At 44.9% G+C, this 17,726-nt stretch overlaps 1 protein-coding gene across 15 annotated transcripts in view; it reads right to left on the bottom strand.

The window, feature by feature from the left end:
* The window catches only part of DIS3L2 (DIS3 like 3'-5' exoribonuclease 2), a 358,040-nt gene that overhangs the window by 256,816 nt on the left and 83,498 nt on the right, over positions 1-17,726 (bottom strand). For all 15 annotated transcript variants that reach the window (XR_004969281.1, XM_036319257.1, XM_036319258.1 and 12 more), the window contains one exon: positions 3,336-3,570. Coding sequence is in view for 14 of the 15 variants with exons in the window: in XM_036319257.1 (XP_036175150.1) it covers positions 3,336-3,570 (235 nt within the window). In the remaining variant the exon portion in view is untranslated. The remainder of the gene's footprint in view (positions 1-3,335; positions 3,571-17,726) is intronic.

Here is a 17,726-nt window from a genome sequence, read left to right as displayed (position 1 = left end):
AAAAAACACTCTTTTGAACATAAGTGTAACAAGATAATCCATTTGTAATCACAACACAAAGCAAAGAACCTTTCTAGAAGTCTAAGGAAATGTTCTTAAGGTTATGGTTTGTTTCAATAACAAATTTCAAAACCTTAAATGGTGCAAAAAGTACTAACATCTTAACTATAACCAGATTTTATATTATCCAGACAAGAGAATCTGGTTAAAATATCCTAAAAAAATCATGATTTTTAAAAGAGCAAATTGCAATTTTCCTAAATATCAAGAGGGCAAGAAATGAGAAACAGCCATGTGGTTTCACAAACTCTCTATTTAGAGGCTAGCAAGAAGGAGAAATTTGTACCAGATACTGAGGGAAGGATTAAAGCTGTTCCCTCAGTCAGGGCTAGTAAGGAAGCAATATAAATAACAGTAGGATAGGAAGACCATAAAAAGAGTAAAGAAAAAACATGCATGCAGTGGACTTGTAAAGCATTCAATGATATTTATTTGTAAGAGAGAAGGAGGGGATTTACAACAGAGGACAAATCAAGAGCACATTTACACAAACAAAGGGCAAAGTGAATTATTAGTATCTACTACCCCAGGCACCAATTTGCCATCACTTCCACCATCAATATCTCCTTGCCCTTATATTGGTACCAATCACTAATGAGAAATTAAGGCATCTTATCCCTTCACCTCATAGCCCAGGAGAAAAAAGGCTACTAAGGTCTGCCAAGTCCAATCATCAGAACTCCATTTCTACAAAGTAGTTTGGGGCCAAATAGTTAAGTTTTAAAGTGCTCCTTTGCCTGACTTCAGACTATAAGTATCTCTCTCCCTTGGTGATCTTAATGATGAAGGATTTGGCTAGTTAGGGTCCTAGTTATTTCCCTCTCTTCTCATAGAAAAGACATAACTCACAGTACTGACGCCATTACGATAATATACATGCACTCTCAAGTGGGTCACAGTATCCAACTGTTTTTGAAGGAAGAAAAAAAGAAACAACAGAAGGAAATTGGCTGGGCCCTGAACAGTGAAACCACTAGTTATCTAAGGAAGCCATAAGACAAACGAACCTGGGTGCCCTCAGGTCACCACACCTGATAGGGCAGTGAGAAAGTAGCAGCCTCTTCATTCAAAAAGAATTTCAAAATTAGAAAGTTAAGAGATACATGCTTTCAGAAAATGTTCGATGTCCCAGGTCACTACCTAGTCAGCAGTGGAGAACCAGCCTGATTCTTAAGCAGACACCTCCTGAAATCACCCCCAGCTTTATTCCAGAACTCAATGAGCTGTGCTCACCAGTCCCTATCACAGGGTGTCTGCTGAATATCCTCCTTTAGTAATCTTCTGGCATTTCTTCTAGCCTTTAATGGGGAATGTGCCAGAAACTTCTTCCTGATAAAAAAAAAAACTAATAATCTAGGCAGCCTAGCCAAGTCAATCTTTTCCATTTCATAATATACATAAAACTCAATTTGGCTGGAAAATATCCACCCTGCATTTAAAATCTCTTAGAAATCTATACATTGAAATATTCCAATTTTCATTACTACTTTCCCTTACACTTCCCAGTGTGTGGTCAGGTAGAGCCCTTGGTCACAGCTCCTTGCCATGTGTTTGCAATTGCTGTCCTCTGCATTCAGAGGACCCATGGCTTAAGTTTTGATCAGAGAAAATAAGACTGGCTTTTTTAAAAGGTTTAAAATCAAAAGACACTTTGCAAATGTGATTTAAAAACGAGTCACATACTAAACTTGACAAGCATGAAGGCCTTACAACCTGAGAGCCTAAAGTAACCACACAAAGTGGTCTGAGCATAACACTTCCTAACTAAAAGTGGGTCATGATGGGTAGTGATGTCCTAGGCTGATGTCTCCTTGACAAAGACCAATCTTTAACTTTAAAATTGTCTATTGACTTTGTACATCTATATAATAAAGAACTAATATACAAATGATTGTGACACCCTCACACGTTAAAGACCGATCAGCAGGAGGCTGTGTGCACAGCAGGCATGGGTGGGCGGGGACTTGCAGCGTCAGGGACTTGTGGGAGGCTCGAGTCCCTACCCCAGGTGCTGGGCCCAGGGATATGAGGCTCGCGTCCCCGCCCCCAGCACCAGGCCCAGGGACGTGGGGCTCGCGGAGGCCTAACTCTTTGGGGCGATGGATCGCGGGGCTCCCGCACTATGACAGGGGACAGGACAGGTTGGGGGATCCCCACCTCACTGAGTACACAAATTTCGTGCACCAGGCCACTAGTCTAAAATAAAATACCTTTTAAATGTCAGAGTAATCTTCTTTTCCAGACCCAGAATCCTTCATTGTTACCTTGTTCCTCCACATACATCTCTCTGTGCTATAAATGTCAACTATCCTGTACAACACCAAAGTAAAAGAAGTATATGAATCTTTACTTGCTTTTTATCCAATCTCAGAGGTTCCCCAGCTTTGCTTTCTTCCTCCCCCTTAATCTACCACCAATGAATTTCATGTAACCCTCCTAATGTCTCCTCCTTTGATTCTCATGTATGAAATAAGCTGCAAAACTGCCATTCTCCAGAGAATACACTTTTTTTATTATTATTGATTTCAGAGAGGAAAGGAAAGGGAGAGAGAGAGAGATAGAAACACCAATGATGAGAGAATCATCCATCGGCTGCCTCCTGCACGCCCCCCACTTGGGACCAGGTCGCAACCCAGGCATGTGCCCTTGACCGGAATCGAACCCGGGACCTTCCAGTCCACAGGCTGACACTCTATCCACTGAGCCAAAGTTGCTAGGGCTGGAGCATTTTCTCAATTGTTTCCCAGAGATTATCATCCATTTGGCTTAAAAAAGACTTTTTTTTTGGCTGGATGTTCTTTCGTCTACATAAAAATAACCTACCTATAAAATTTAAAGTGATCCATTCCCACCACCAATTACAAAAATAATTATAATAAATTATTTTCAAATATATAAATAATTTTCAAATGTATTGAGTTAAAGAAAAATACAGGATAAAATGAAGTGCTTTAGTAAGGATTTTAAAGATCAGTTTAATTCTGTTTATATCAACCATAAGTTGAGGCTGACCTCATCACAGGAAATTTCAGGTTAGCTATCAACACAACTCAAAACCTATTAGGAAATGACAACAGCCATCCATCACTGACCACACAAATCACCAGTGGCACTGCTATCCCTCCTCATAACCAGCAGCTAAAAGCTGATACAGGTCAGAAATTGGGAAGATACCAAATGTGTTGTGTGATTAATTCTGGAGCACAGAGAGAATTCTAATACCTAACATGATTAATTTACTAAAATAAAATGTCAGCTAGCAGTCCAGTACTCACCTTTTTCATGAACACAAACTGAGAGTTTCTTAACACCATCAACCAGAACATGTTGTGTGTTGCCATGTCCATCTTCTGAGTCGCTGTCTTCAAACTGAGCCTCTATAATGACATCAGGACTGTCATTATGGCCTTTCAGGGACTGTTGCAGGAGATGGCTTCCACAGATTTCCTCAGGGAGATCTGATTCATAGGCACCTTCTGTTTCTTTGTCACTGCTCTCTGGTTTAATTACCTGAAGAAAATAGAAAAGTTCTGCTAAATGAAAGAAAGAAAGGGAAAGAGCAGATTTTTCTTTTTTCTTTCCTAAGGAAAAACTGCATATTCAGAGACTCCAACATTGGACACTCACCGTGTAGTTTGAAAAAGGTTCTTTATTTTCTGAACCTTATTGGAAATGATCAATCCAGCAGTGCCAGGTTGGCACTTCAGCTCTGCACGATGCCCAACGCCACATTCACTTCTCATTTTTCTAATGTACATTTTCATCCCCTCTATCTAAAGACCCCAAATACGAGAAGTACTATGCTGCTTCATAAGGATTCATCACATGGATCAAAAAGTAGGTTGGATAATGATAAAAGAACTCAAAATAGCATATCACTGAACTCCCAGTGAAGCCACAAGAATATAACATGAAAAAAAACAAAAGTGTGAACAAGAGCTTACAAAATGTACTCATATAAAACATAAACCCTTAATTCACCATTTTGAGGCCTGAAATCAATAGAAAGTACACAACTGATGGTCATTTCCATTAGCAATAAAAATGAAGCATTACACAAAAATAGCAGGAATTACTGAATAAATCAAGTCACCTGAAACTGTGTAATTAAAATTAGTATGCTGCATTTTAAAGGTATTTTCATTCTATTCTGTTATCTCAGCACACACAAGAATAGAACAGTCTAGTGGTTGAGCGTCGACCTATGAAACAGGAGGTCACAGTTCAATTCCCGGTGAAGGCATATGCCCAGATTAAAGGCTTGATCCCTAGTGCGGGGTGTGCAGGAGGCAACCGATCAATGATTCTCTCTCATCATTGACGTCTGTTTCTCTCTCTCTCTCTCTCTCTCTCTCTCTCTCTCTCTCTCTCTCTCCCTCTCTCTCTCTCTCTCTCTTTCTTTCCTCCTTCCTCTCTGAAATCAATAAAAATATCTATTTTTTAAAAAGAATAGAACAAATGTTGGGGGGCAGAAATCATCATAAGATCACGGGATACAAAAGGTATTCTAAAATTATTCCATATTGGTTGAGTAAGGCTTGTGGGATTCCTTCAGCAGTTCTCAACCTGTGGGTTGCGAACAATGAAAATACATCCTGCATATCAGATATTTACATTACAATTCATAACAGTAGCAAAATTACAGTTATGAAGTAACAACGAAAATAATTTTATGGTTGGGGGTCACCACAACATGAGGAACTGTATTAAAGGGTCACAGCATTAGGAAGGTTGAGAACCACTGCGGAGAAATGGCTAATTCAAGTCTGGAATAGAAAATAAACAAGATTATTCTGGACCGTCATGTCATAATAGGAAAATAAGGAAGTTATCAAAGGCTCTCTGTGGTCATTCTTAGAAAATTCTAAGCATTATCCTACATTTCCTGTGTCTCATGTTAACCAAATAGTTGATGAGGTAAAGTGGTTATTCACAGAGAGTTTGAGCTAATTATCTGTAATACCTTCAACAATAAAGATAAAATTTAAAAAAAGAAAGACATTCAGCCCTAGCCGGTTTGGCTCAGTGTATAGAGCGTCAGTCTGAAGACTCAAGGGTCCCAGGATCAATTCTGGTCAAGGGTGCATGCCCAAGTTGCAGGCTCAATCCCCAGTAGGGATAGTGCAGGAGGCAGCCAATCAATGATTCCCTCTCATCATTGATGTTTCTATCTCTCTCTTCCTCTCCCTTCCTCTCTGAAATCAATAAAAATATTTTTTAAAAAAAGACATCCAATACCACCATTTTACCTATTGAAATAATGGATTCAGGATATGATCATCAATGGTTATTGAAACCAATAAGTCATAACCTGATGGGGATGGAGTTTTATAACAGACTAGAAGCCTGGTGCACAAAATTCATGCACTGGAGGGGCAGGGGGGGGGAGTCCCCCAGCCTGGCCTGCACCCTCTCGCAGTCCCGGAGCTCTCAGGGGATGTCCCACTGAAGGCTTAGCCCCGCTCCCTGCGGACCTAAGCCAATAGTCGGACATCCTTAGCGCTGCCATGGAGGCAGGAGAGGCTCCCGCCACTGCCGCTGCACTCGCCAGCTGTGAGCCTAGCTCCGGGCTTCTGGATGAGCGGCACTCCCCTGTGGGAGTGCACTGACCACCAGGGGGCAACTCCTGCGTTAAGCACCTGCCCCCTGGTGGTCAGTGTGCATCATAGCAGCAAGTCATTCTGCCGTTCGATCTATTTGCATATTAGCCTTTTATTACATAGGATGGACCAGAGTGGCAATACCTGAACACATTAATCAATATAAATATTTTAAAAAGAAAAATAACCAAAGTGCTTCCTCATGCACCATAATAGGAAGTACATACAACTAACTGTGAAGTACTTTTTCCCCATAAGTTGAACTTGAATCTGATTTGATAAAGGGAACAAGTAACACATTAAACAACACCAGGGCGAAGATCCTTTTATACTTAACCCCTAGGTCCGTGGTCGGCAAACTGCGGCTCGCGAGCCACATGCAGCTCTTTAGCCCCTTGAGTGTGGCTCTTCCTAAGCCTTAGGAGTACCCTAATTAAGTTAATAACAATGTACCTACCTATATAGTTTAAGTTTAAAAAATTTGGCTCTCAAAAGAAATTTCAATCGTTGTACTGTTGATATTTGGCTCTGTTGACTAATGAGTTTGCCGACCACTGCCTTAGGTGATTTCATCCAGTTTTATGGCTTTACATCTCCATATGCCATTAATTCCCTAAATTAAATGCCTATCCTCGACCTTTTCCTTCAATTCCAGACTTATATTCAATTCCCTACTAAATCTTCATTTGGATGCCAGTTGGAACCTCAAACAAGAGAACCCACTCCTCTCCCAGCATTCCGTCTCTCCGCCAATGGCACCAAACTGTGGCATTACCCTTTGCTCTCTCTCTCTCATGCCCCACATCCAATCCATCAGAAAAGCCCATTGGTCCTTCCTTTATAATGTATCTTCTTGACCTTTCCACTGTTACTACACAAATCCATGCAACCTTTAGCTCCTTACTGAACTACTGCAATAACTAGCCTCCTGGTTTCCATTTTGGGCTAAAGCAGCTAGAGCAGGGGTTCTCAACCTGTGGGTCGCGACCCCTTTGGTGGTCGAACGACCCTTTCACAGGGGTCACCTAAGACCACCCTGCATATCAGATATTTACATTATGATTCATAACAGTAGCAACATTACAGTTATGAAGTAGCAACGAAAATAATTTTATGGTTGGGTCACAACATGAGGAACTGTATTTAAAGGGCCAGAAGGTTGAGAACCACTGAGCTAGAGTGATCCTTTTAAAAAATAAATCAGATCATGCTCTTCTCTCAACAGCTTCCCAACATCCTTCTATCACCATACTACAAAGCCTTGTCAAATCTGGCCCATATCTATTTTTCATTTTCATTTTCTACTTCTTCCTTTGCAAAATATATTCCAATCCTAGAAATCTTTTTGATAATCCTAGAATACTGAAACTTCCATCTTGAGGTTTTCACATTTGCAACTCCCTCTTTCTGGAAAACTCTTTGCCCAGTTATTCTAGGGCTCACTCTCTTCATTTTGTTCAGGTCTTTGTTCAAGTATCCTCCTCTCAGAAAGGCCTTCCCTGATCACATTAATTGAAATAGCATCATCTTGCTGTCATTATTCTACCCTCTCTCCCTGCTCTATTTTCCATCACTGTACTTATCACTACTTGCAAATACATTACATACTTATTTACTTTCTGTCTCCCAAATAGAATTTAGATTTTATGAGTACAGAGGCTATCTATTTTACTCACTGACTGCTGAATTTCAAGAATTGATAACAGCATTTAGTAACCACTCAAATATATACTGATTGAATGAATGTACTAATTAATTAGGAAATGACTTATTCAGAGTCCATCTTCCCTGATAAACTGTAAACTCCATGAAGTAACCATGGTTAGGCCTGACACAGTGTGTACTCAAGTCTCATTGAATAAATAAAGAACCAGAGATGGCACACTGCATCTAACATTTCCACATATCGATCTATCCATCTCATAAGACCTATCCAATGCCTTGGATTTTCTATAACCCAGAATCCACCACATAGTCTCCCCAGTTCCTCACATCCCATTACCCTCACTGTCCAAGGTAAATAAATTCTCCCTTTTTTAAAGTCTCAAAGCAAAGTATTTATATCTCTTCTATGGCACTTCTCAATTTCTTCACTATATTAGTATTATCTATGGATATGATTTCCCTCATCTGTTAAGACTATATGCTCACCAATTATATCTTATACATCGTTGTATATTTTCTACAGCAACTTGCATAATCAATCTAGGTACTCAATATCTGATGAATAAACAGATGAATAAATGGGTAGAACAATGAAGAAAGAAATATAAAAGATCATCAGGATGCAAGAGAGCTTTCAGAACAGTTTCCAGATATAAGAGTATGTGGGTTAGAAACTAGGAGCCAAATTTTCCTGGGATATGTAAAGAAGCCTTCTCCTGTGGGACTAACCTCAAAAAAGTTGAAAAGTCTAGTTCAGTGGTCCCCTACTTTGGAGTTTAGCAGATCCCTAAATCTGAGAATCAGATGAAAGCTATAAGCTTTCCTCCACAGCAAAATGCACATCTACAAATAGAGAGAAAATACTCTGTAAGAATGTACAAATAAGGAGAGTAAAGGGTCTGGGTGCTGAAAGCTACCAGTTCAAATTGATCAATATTTTAGAGAGCTCTGGGCTCAGAGTAAGAGGAGTGGGGCCTGTGGAGAATGGATACATTACTGACCTGGTTAACTGAGGATTAAAATTCCTCTGGTTTCCTCCACAACCCTGATACAGTGTGGCAGCTGACTGCACTTATTATTCCAAGTGAATGCTACAGCTGGGATTATAGTTCTCCCTTAGAAAGTTAGTCTAGTCTCTGGAGGACAGGACAGAAATGAGTTGGTGAAGGAATCAAATTGCCGGGTCATATAAAACATTTTCACTCACAGTCCTGTTCCATGAACAGGGTAGGATGAGCATCACATAAACCCTGCTAATAAAAATAAACTGAAAATATAGGCAGAGATCAACTGGGGAGTACTGATCTGAAATTAAAGTGTCACTTGCAGCTACTAAAAATGCTCAAAATAGCGCATACAATACTAAATTTAATTTCCTTGAACTTCCCTTCCCCAAACACAAATGCACATGCACAAACACTCTCCTCTTGGAAGGGAAAATAGGATGATAGAGTGGTGTGACAGTGTGATGAGGAAAAGGTGATCCCCTTTCGCCATCAGGCTGCAATCCTTATGCTCTGGGCGATGGAGAGCAATAATCTTGCCTTTTCAGTAGCACTGGGAGAAACCCTGAAAACCATTAGGGATGAAATTAAGGGGAGGCTATGAGAAGCTTACCATTAAAAGAAATAGAGAAGCCAGGCCAGTGTTGCTCAGTGGTTGAGCATCAACCTATGAACCAGGAGGTCAAGGTTTAATTCCCTGTCAGAGCATATGCTTGGGTTGTGGGCTCAATCCCCATCCCCAGTGTGGGGCATGCAGGAGGCAGCCAATCAATGATTCTCTCTCACCACTGATGTTTCTTTCTCTCTCTCTCTCTCTCTCTCTCTCTCTCTCTCTCTCTCTCTCTTTCTCCCTCCCTCCCTTCTTCCCTCTCTCTTTCTCTCCCCCTTTCTCTTTGAAATCTATAAAAATATTTAAAAAAAAAAAAAAGTTATAGGGAAGAGGCCTAAGCTCAAAATCTTGAGTTGAGAGACCCAAGAGAGGAGACACCTTGTATTAGTAACAGAATGGCAAAATGCCTCGTAGAATCCACCTCCTTCAAAGATAAGAACATTTGCTGAGTCAGAGACACTATGCAATCATGTGAGTGGAAAATGGCTAAGGAAGATGCTAATCTAAAAGGCTGGCAGAATTTTAGAAAATAATATATGAGAAAATATATAGGGAAATATGTTTTAAACATATATAAAAAAAGCACTGCTATAAAAGAAAATAATGATAAATTCAACTCAATAAAAATTTAAGTTTTCCCTTCATTCTAAGATAATGTAAAAGAAAATTTAAAAGATAAGTCACAGAAGTGCTCATGTCTAGAATGTATTAAGAGCACCTACAGTTCAATGAAAGACAAACAATCTAATAGAGAAATGAGGAAAAGACTTAAAGACATTTCACAAAATGGGAATGTGAAATAGCCAATAAAGATGGAAAGGTGCTCAGCCTCATTAGTCATGAGAGAAATACAAATTGAAACCACAATGAGATATCATTACTAACTCACACTTGAGCAAAAAAACTAAAATCCTGACAATAGCAAATGTTAGCAAAAAAGTATAGCAACACACTGCTGGTAATGTAACTGATCCAGCCCTTTCTAGAACAGATCAGGACTGTGAAATAAAGCAGAAAACAGACCCACTTGACTCCTGCCCTGGCTTATTCCACCACACTGCCCTGCCTTCCTCTGGATTTTGATAGGTGAATACATGAAAAGGAGAAGACTGAACTGGGAAAGGACAAACATGCAAAAGCAAGAAGATAAAATGCAGACTTTCCTTTAGGAAAGGCAAGTAATATCAAAATGTACAGTAAGAGTGAGAAGGGAGGATGAAGCAGCAGACATGAAGAGTCCAGAATGCCAACTTAATGAGTCTGGTCTTTACTGTAAAGCAAGTGAAGTGAAGAAGCAGAAAAAAAGTGCTTAAGAGCAGGAATTCTAGTCAACAAACTGGGTTCGCATCATGGCTCTGCTGCTTACTAGCTATATCACTTCGGGGAAGCTATTAATCTCTTTGAATCTCGGTTTCATTCTCTTTAAAATAGGGACAGAAGTATCCAATATCATAAGGTTATTGTGGAAACTGAGATAACATATAAAAAGCTATTAGCCTAGGTTCCTAGAACATGGGAGGGAGCTTAATAAGTGAATTTGTATAGGGGAAACAAATTCAGTCTTTAGACTCAGGAAGTCCAAGGTGATAAAGGACCATCCAGGTGGCAGCTGGAAATGTAGGTCTGAAGATGGAAAAGTATACTGGGGGACTGAAATCCAGATTAGGAAATTAACCACAATGGGTTGACAGTAAAGTAAAGGTGAGGTGTACCAGGGCCAAGAGTCAACTGAAAAGATAAGCTAAGACTAGAGCCCTGAGAAGAGACTCAAATAAAGGGGGTTCAACAAGGGAGAAGAGTTAGTGAAGTAGAGAACATCTACACTAATAAAAGAGAAAAATGGTAATTGGCGTACGGCGCTACCCTTTTCATTGGCTAATCAGGGCTATATGCAAATTAACTGCCAACTAAGATGGCCATTAACTGCCAACAAAGATGGTGGCTAATTTGCATATGTAGGCACAATGCAGGGAGGCGAAAGGGAAAGCAGGAAGAAGCCCCCTGCCACTGACAGTGATCGGAAACCCAGGGGGGAGCTAAGAGGTGAGGGGCAGGGCATGATCGGAGAATGCCCTGCCCCCCAGCCATGATCGGAGAATCAGGCACCTTTGCTGCCCTGGCCAGTGATAGCAGGAAGTAGGGGTGGAGCCAGCGATGGGAGCTGGGCACGGTCAAAGCTGGCAGTCCCGGGAGCTAGGGGTCCCTTGCCTGGGCCTAAAGCGGAGCCCACGATTGCGGGGCCACTGCAGCTGCGGGTCCCCGCTGCCTGAGCCGGACACCTCAGCCAGAGGTGTTCTGCAGGGGCAGGAGCGGAGCCCGCGCGATCGCGGCGCCCCCCCCCCCGCCCCCCCCCCCCCCCCCCGCTGCCCCTGCGGGTCCCTGCTGCCCCAGCCGGATGCCTAGGCCAGAGGCGTTAGGCCTGGGCAGGGGCGGAGCCTGCAACCACGGGGAGCTGGGGGTCCCCTGCCCAGGCCTAATGCTTCGGCCAGAGGTGTTAGGCCTGGGCAGGGGCAAAGCAGGAGATCGCGGCACTGCTGCCGCTGTGGGTCCCCGCTGCCCGGGCTGGACGCCTCGGCCAGAGGTGTTAGGCCTGGGCAGGGGCAGAGCGGGAGATCGCGGGGAGCTGGGAGTCCCCTGCCCAGGCCTAATGCCTTGGCCAGAGGCATTAAGCCTGGGCAGGGGCAGAGCAGGAGATCGCGGGGAGCTGGGAGTCCCCTGCCCAGGCCTAATGCCTTGGCCAGAGGTGTTAGGCCTGGGCAGGGGCGGAGCCTGCAACCGCGGAGAGCTGGGGATCCCCTGCCCAGGCCTGACACCTCTGCCGGAGGCCTCAGGCCTGGTCAAGGGGCCGATCCGGGGATTGGTGATCGGAGGGTGATGAGGGTCAACTCCTCTGGCCGAGGCATCAGGCCTGGGCGGGGGGCTGGGGGTCCCCTGCCCAGGCCTGATGCCTGGTCCAGAGGCATCAGGCCTGGGTGGGGGGCGGAGCCGGGGACTGGAGGGATATGATGGTCCCCTTGCCCAGGCCTGAAGCCTGGGTCAGAGGCGTCAGGCTTGGGCGGGGGGTGGAGCAAGCGATCAGAGGGAGATGGGGGTTCCCTGCCCAGGCATGATTCCTGGGCCAGAGGCCTCAGGCCTGGGCGGGAGTCAGAGCCAGTGATCGGGGGGAGATGGGGGTCCCCTGTCCAAGCCTGACACCTCTGGCGGAGGCGTCAGGCCTGGGCAAGGGGCCGATCAGGCGATCGGAGGGTGATGGGGGTCTACGCCTCTGGCCGAGGCATCAGGCCTGGGCAAGGGCCAGAGCCAGCAATTGGAGGGGTCTGGGGGTCCCCTGCCCAGGCCTGATGCCTGGGCCAGAGGCATCAGGCCTGGGCTGGGGGCAGAACCAGTGATGGGGGGAAATGAGGGTCCCCTGCCCAGGCCTGACGCCTCTGTCAGAGGCGTCAGGCCTGGGCAAGGGGCCGATCCTGCGATTGGAGGGTGATGGGGGTCAACGCCTGAGGGCTCCCAGTATGTGAGAGGGGGCAGGCTGGGCTGAGGGACGCTCCCCCCCACACACACCCAGTGCACGAATTTCATGCACCGGGCCCCTAGTCTACACTAATAATAGACAAATTTGTAAGTTGACCATACCTCCGTGACACCCCACAGCCAATCAGGAGGGAATATGCAAATTAGCGGGACAAAGATGGTGCGGCCACGGAGCCAGCTGAAGTAGGTGGGAGGCTTGGGTTGTCCCCGGCGATGGAGGAAGCCAAGCTTCCCTCTCGCCTGGGCTGACGCCAAAAGAGGGGCCTTTGGGCGGTAGTCACAGAGCCGGCCTGAGCGCAAGGGAGGCTTGGGTCTCCCAGGCTAGCCGCCGAGGCAGGGGACTGCAAATGGCCCTCAGTCCCTCACCCGGGCTGGCCATGCCACCATCGGGGTGAGGGTCCCCACTGGGGGTGTGTGGCCAGCCTGCAAACAGCCATCAGCCCCTCACCCAGGCTGGCCAGGCACTCCAGTGGCAACCCCCACCCTGAAGGGGGTGTGGCCAGCCTGAAAATGGTCCTCAGCCCCTTACCTAGGCTGGCCAGGCCCCCACGGGGTGAAGGTCCCCACTGGGGGGGTAGCCAGCCTGCAAACAGCCATCAGCCCCTCACTAAGACTTGCCAGGCACCCCCATCAGAGACCCTCACCCCATGGGGGCGTGGCTGGCCTGCAAACTGCCCCAGCCCCTCATCCAGGACAGCACCATCCCCAGTGGGGACCCCCCGCCATGGGAATGTAGCTGGCCTGCAAACCACCACAGGCCCCTCAGGCTGCCCTGCCCCCCAAGGGGAACCCCACCCTGATCCGGGACACCCTTCAGGGCAAACCAGCCAGCCCCCACCCATGCACCAGGCCTCTATCTATACTAATAAAAGGGTAATATGCTAATTAGACTGGGAGACCTTCCAGGAGACCTTCCGGACGTTCTTCTGGACAAAGCCATGGTGGCGGGGCCGAGGTAGAGGCGGCTAGGGGCCAAGAGGGGAGGGCAGTTGTGGATGATTAGGCCAGGCTGGGATGGCAGCTATGGGTGATCAGGCCGGTGGGGGGGGCCAGTGGAGGTGATCAGGCCAGCGAGGGGGAGGGAGGTTGGGGGCGAGCAGGCCGGCAGGGGGGGCCAGTTGGGAGCGAGCAGGCTGGCGGGGGGGGGGGCAGTTGGGGGTGATCAGGCTGGCAGGGAGGGCAGTTGGGGGCAAGCAGGCCGGTGGGGGTGGGGGCAGTTGGGGGCGAGCAGGCTGGCAGGCAGGTGAGTGGTTAGGAGCCAGCAGTCCCGGATTGCGAGAGGTTTGTCCAACTGCTGGTTTAGGCCCAATCCCTAAAGTGGCAGTTGGACATCCCCCAAGGGGTCCCAGACTGGAGAGGGTGCAGGCCGGGCTGAGGGACACCCCCTGCCCTGTGCACGAATTTCATGCACCGGCCACTAGTTTAAATATAACTATGAATGTTAACCATAATAAACACTAAGGCTTTTATTATCACTCTTCATATTTACACACACTAACTGATTTGACCCACACAATGACCCCAGGTGATATAGAGGAGAATAATTATATTCAGCTCACGGAGGAAAGAACAGGTTCAGACATGTCACAACCCCACAGCAACTAAACAGCAGAGCTGTGACAAGCACACAGGTCTAGGGCACTAGGTCCAGTGCTCACAGTCCTGGACATGCCTATGGGAGATTTTCTGCAAAGAGATTCAGAGTGAGCTTTGCACAAACAGCTCCCACCACGAACATACACTGCATACAATGTCTCTGCATTGTTTGTCTGCCTGGCAAATAATCAACATTCAGGACCTCGCTCTTCTGTGAATGATTCTAACTACTTTCCCTCTCTTAAGAAATGTTCTTTTTCCTTCCTTTGTTCCATTGCTATTCCTTAACTATTCTTTCATTACAAGGTTCCTTGACCAAGCTATATTCCATTTATTTGTTGCATGTTTCTTGCTCCAACCAGGCAGCAAACCATGTCACATTCATTTTTTTATATTCCTCCGAGGTTCCCAAAATGTTTGGCACATAAAAATGCTCAATAAATATTGGTTTCCTTTTCTCTTATGAAGAGAATGAGAAAGACTTAAATCAGCTGTAAAAGAAATATTCTTTAAAAATTGCAAGAAATGAATAAAGTAACTACCAAGAAGCAAGAGCCAGCTAAACTGAGATGCTTGTCAACATGATACTGCATTCTTCCCCATTAACCACTATGTCTGGAGACCAGGAGTCATCAGTTAATCATCGCAGTTGAAACTTAGCACCATAAGAAGCAACTATAAATACAAATGCAACTGAGTAAAACTGGAAGCCATTTAAATAAATGCATTTTTCTAAAATAACTATAGAGCTTCATACCTAAATTATAATGCCATGTTTCAATATAAACTCAAAATAACCATAAAGTTCACCATTACCCAATTTGAAAACAACAGTTTTAGAAAAAAAAAAATCACAAATGCCTAGATAAAGAAGAGAAAGTAGAGAACGGAGCATAACTGGCAGGGACATTTCTGATTTCTACAAAATCATAAAGTAGCAATCTATCCCTTAGAAAGGGGGGAAAAGAGGAGGAGAAACGTCTACACTGAGCTATAAATTAAATCAACTGCAGTTACTGGAACTTACCAGAATCAAGAATCTGGCCGTTCAAAACTATTTGATATTAGATTTTCTCCCCCTTCCTTTTAAAATTAATATATTAATGCATTGAAAAACTAGACATCCACAGAAAGGGTCCTTGTAACCAAACAATTCCAATGAAATCCTAAATAAAAATGCTAAGTAACATTTCCATCACATATGGCTTACCCAAGTTCCAAGCACGAAACATTTCATAGTTTCCCCACTTACTGACATAGAAAAGCCCTTCCTTGAACATAAAAGCTATCTTTAAAGAGTGCTATTTTAAACCTTATAAAAAAGAGCAAGTCTATATTAGCACGGAAAATTCTGTTCCAGCAAATAAATTATATTACATTCCCCAGTGCTATCAACTGGATATAATGGAGGTTTTCCAGAAGATTTACATATACCTGTCCACACACACTTTCTGCTGACAGGACTGTTTAGTTGAGCAGAGTTGGCTGAAGACTTTGTACACAGGAGATACTGCCCATCCCATTCTACTACCTGAGCATCTGGTTCAGTCCTAATGCATGTTAAAGTCCACCTAGGAGCTGCTTTTCGTTTCTTGGCTCCTCTGGACAGGCTTAAGTGACAGCACTCACATGCCACACATGTTTGAACAAACTTTCAAATCTCTTAATGGCACACTTGGGACAAAGTATAATACACTGTTCAGGAAATACTTTGGAGCCAAGAAAAGCAATTGATATTTCCACAGGGAGTTCCTGACAAGACTTGCCAATAGCTTCTTTCATTATAAAATATGACCATAAACACTATCATTTTTAAAGACATATTACAGAGGTTCTTAACGGCATATCTGTTATTGGGAACTTTGCTTAAGGTAGTTCATCCAAAAGTACCTTTTATTTAGTTAATAGGAACAGAACAAACTATCGCCATTCTTCCAGTTACTTAAAAAATCCCATTATCCTTCTAGGTCAATTAGTGTCTCTCTCTCTCTCTCTCTCTCTCTCTCTCTCTCTCTCTCTCTCTCTCTCACACACACACACACACACACACACACACACACACACACACTATCACATGTGTCAGCTCATCCTGTCAACTCTATATCACTGCCACCATGGCCACCACCTTGGTGCATCATATCTCTCACCTGGATATAGATAATAGCCTTGTAAAGGATCTTCTACTCTGGCCCCCTTCAGTCTATTCCCAATAGAGCAGCCAGAGTGAGCCTATGAAATTAAGTCATATCACGTCAATACTCTAAGTCCTCCAAGGCTTTCCACCTCCATCAGAGCTAAAACTCCTAATTGATGCACAGGCCCTACCTAACCTATACAGTCCAACCCCACAAGCTCTCTGACCTCCCTTCCAACTGTTCTACAGCTCAGCCTCTTTACTGTCCCTTGAACACATTAAGGCACATATTTGCTGTTCCCCAAGATCTCCACAAGGATAACTCCCTCACTTCCTTCAATTCTTACACAAAGTCACCTTCTCAATGAAGCCTTCTTTGGTCATCCTATTAAAAATCTCAATCACATCCCCAAAATTCTTATCTGTGTTCCTTATTTATTTTTTTTACTTTAGTACTTATCACTCACTATTGAGCATGCTAATCATGATATTTTATTTATATTATTATAGAGGCCTGGTGCATGAAATTCATGCGGGGGGGGGGGGGGGTGTCCCTCAGCCCAGCCTGCACCCTCTCCAATATGGGACCCCTCAGGGGATGTGGGATCGGGCCTAAACCAGCAGTCAGACATCCCTCTCACAATCTAGGACTGCTGGCTCCCAACCACTCACCTGCCTGCCTGCCTGCCTGCCTGCCTGCCTGATCAACCCCCTAATCACTTCTGCCTGCCAGCCTGATCACCCCCTAACCACTCCCCTGCCAGCCTGATCAATGCCTAACCGCTCTCCTGTCAGGCTAGTCACCCCCAACTGCCCTCCTCTGCTGACCCAATTGCCCCCAACTGCCCCCCACTGCTGGCCCGGTGGCCCCTAACTACGCTCCCCTGCTGGCCTGATTACCCACAACTGCCCTCCTCTGCCGGCCATCTTGTGGTGGTGAGTGCCGCCATCTTTGAGGGTGTGGCAGTCAATTAGCATATTCCCTCCTTATTGGCTGTGGACACCACCATCTTTGAGAACAGGGCACTCAATTGCATATTCCCTCCTTATTGGCTGTGGGTGCCACCACCTTTGAGGGCAGGGCAGCAATTAGCATATTCCCTCCTTATTGGCTGTGGGCGCTGCCATCTTTGAGGGCGGGGAAGTCAATTAGCATATCCCCTCCTTATTGGCTGTCACCATCTTTGAGGGTGGGGCAGTCAATTAGCATATTCCCTCCTTATTGGGTGTGGGCATCGCCATCTTTGTGACAGTGTGAGGGTCAATTAGCATATTCCCTCTTTATTAGATAAGATGTCATTCTCAGTGATATGCAAGCTCCATGAAGACAGGGACCTTTTTTTGACTATTTTTTCACTGTTCTATCCCAACACTGAATATAGTACCTAACACAATGTCTTCTAAACAATTCCATCTTAATGTGCTACTATCCCCTTAAACTCAAAGCATCAAAAACCACCCTAGTCCTTCCCCTCAAAGCAGTTCCCTTTCTGTTTCCTTCTGCCACAGGAAAGGGGAATACTCCTGTT

The sequence above is a fragment of the Myotis myotis genome, unplaced genomic scaffold (genome assembly GCF_014108235.1).
Source record: "Myotis myotis isolate mMyoMyo1 unplaced genomic scaffold, mMyoMyo1.p scaffold_m19_p_8, whole genome shotgun sequence".
Taxonomy (NCBI): domain Eukaryota; kingdom Metazoa; phylum Chordata; class Mammalia; order Chiroptera; family Vespertilionidae; genus Myotis; species Myotis myotis.
Note: the sequence above shows the minus strand (reverse complement) of the source record. Positions and strands in the feature narration are given on the sequence as shown.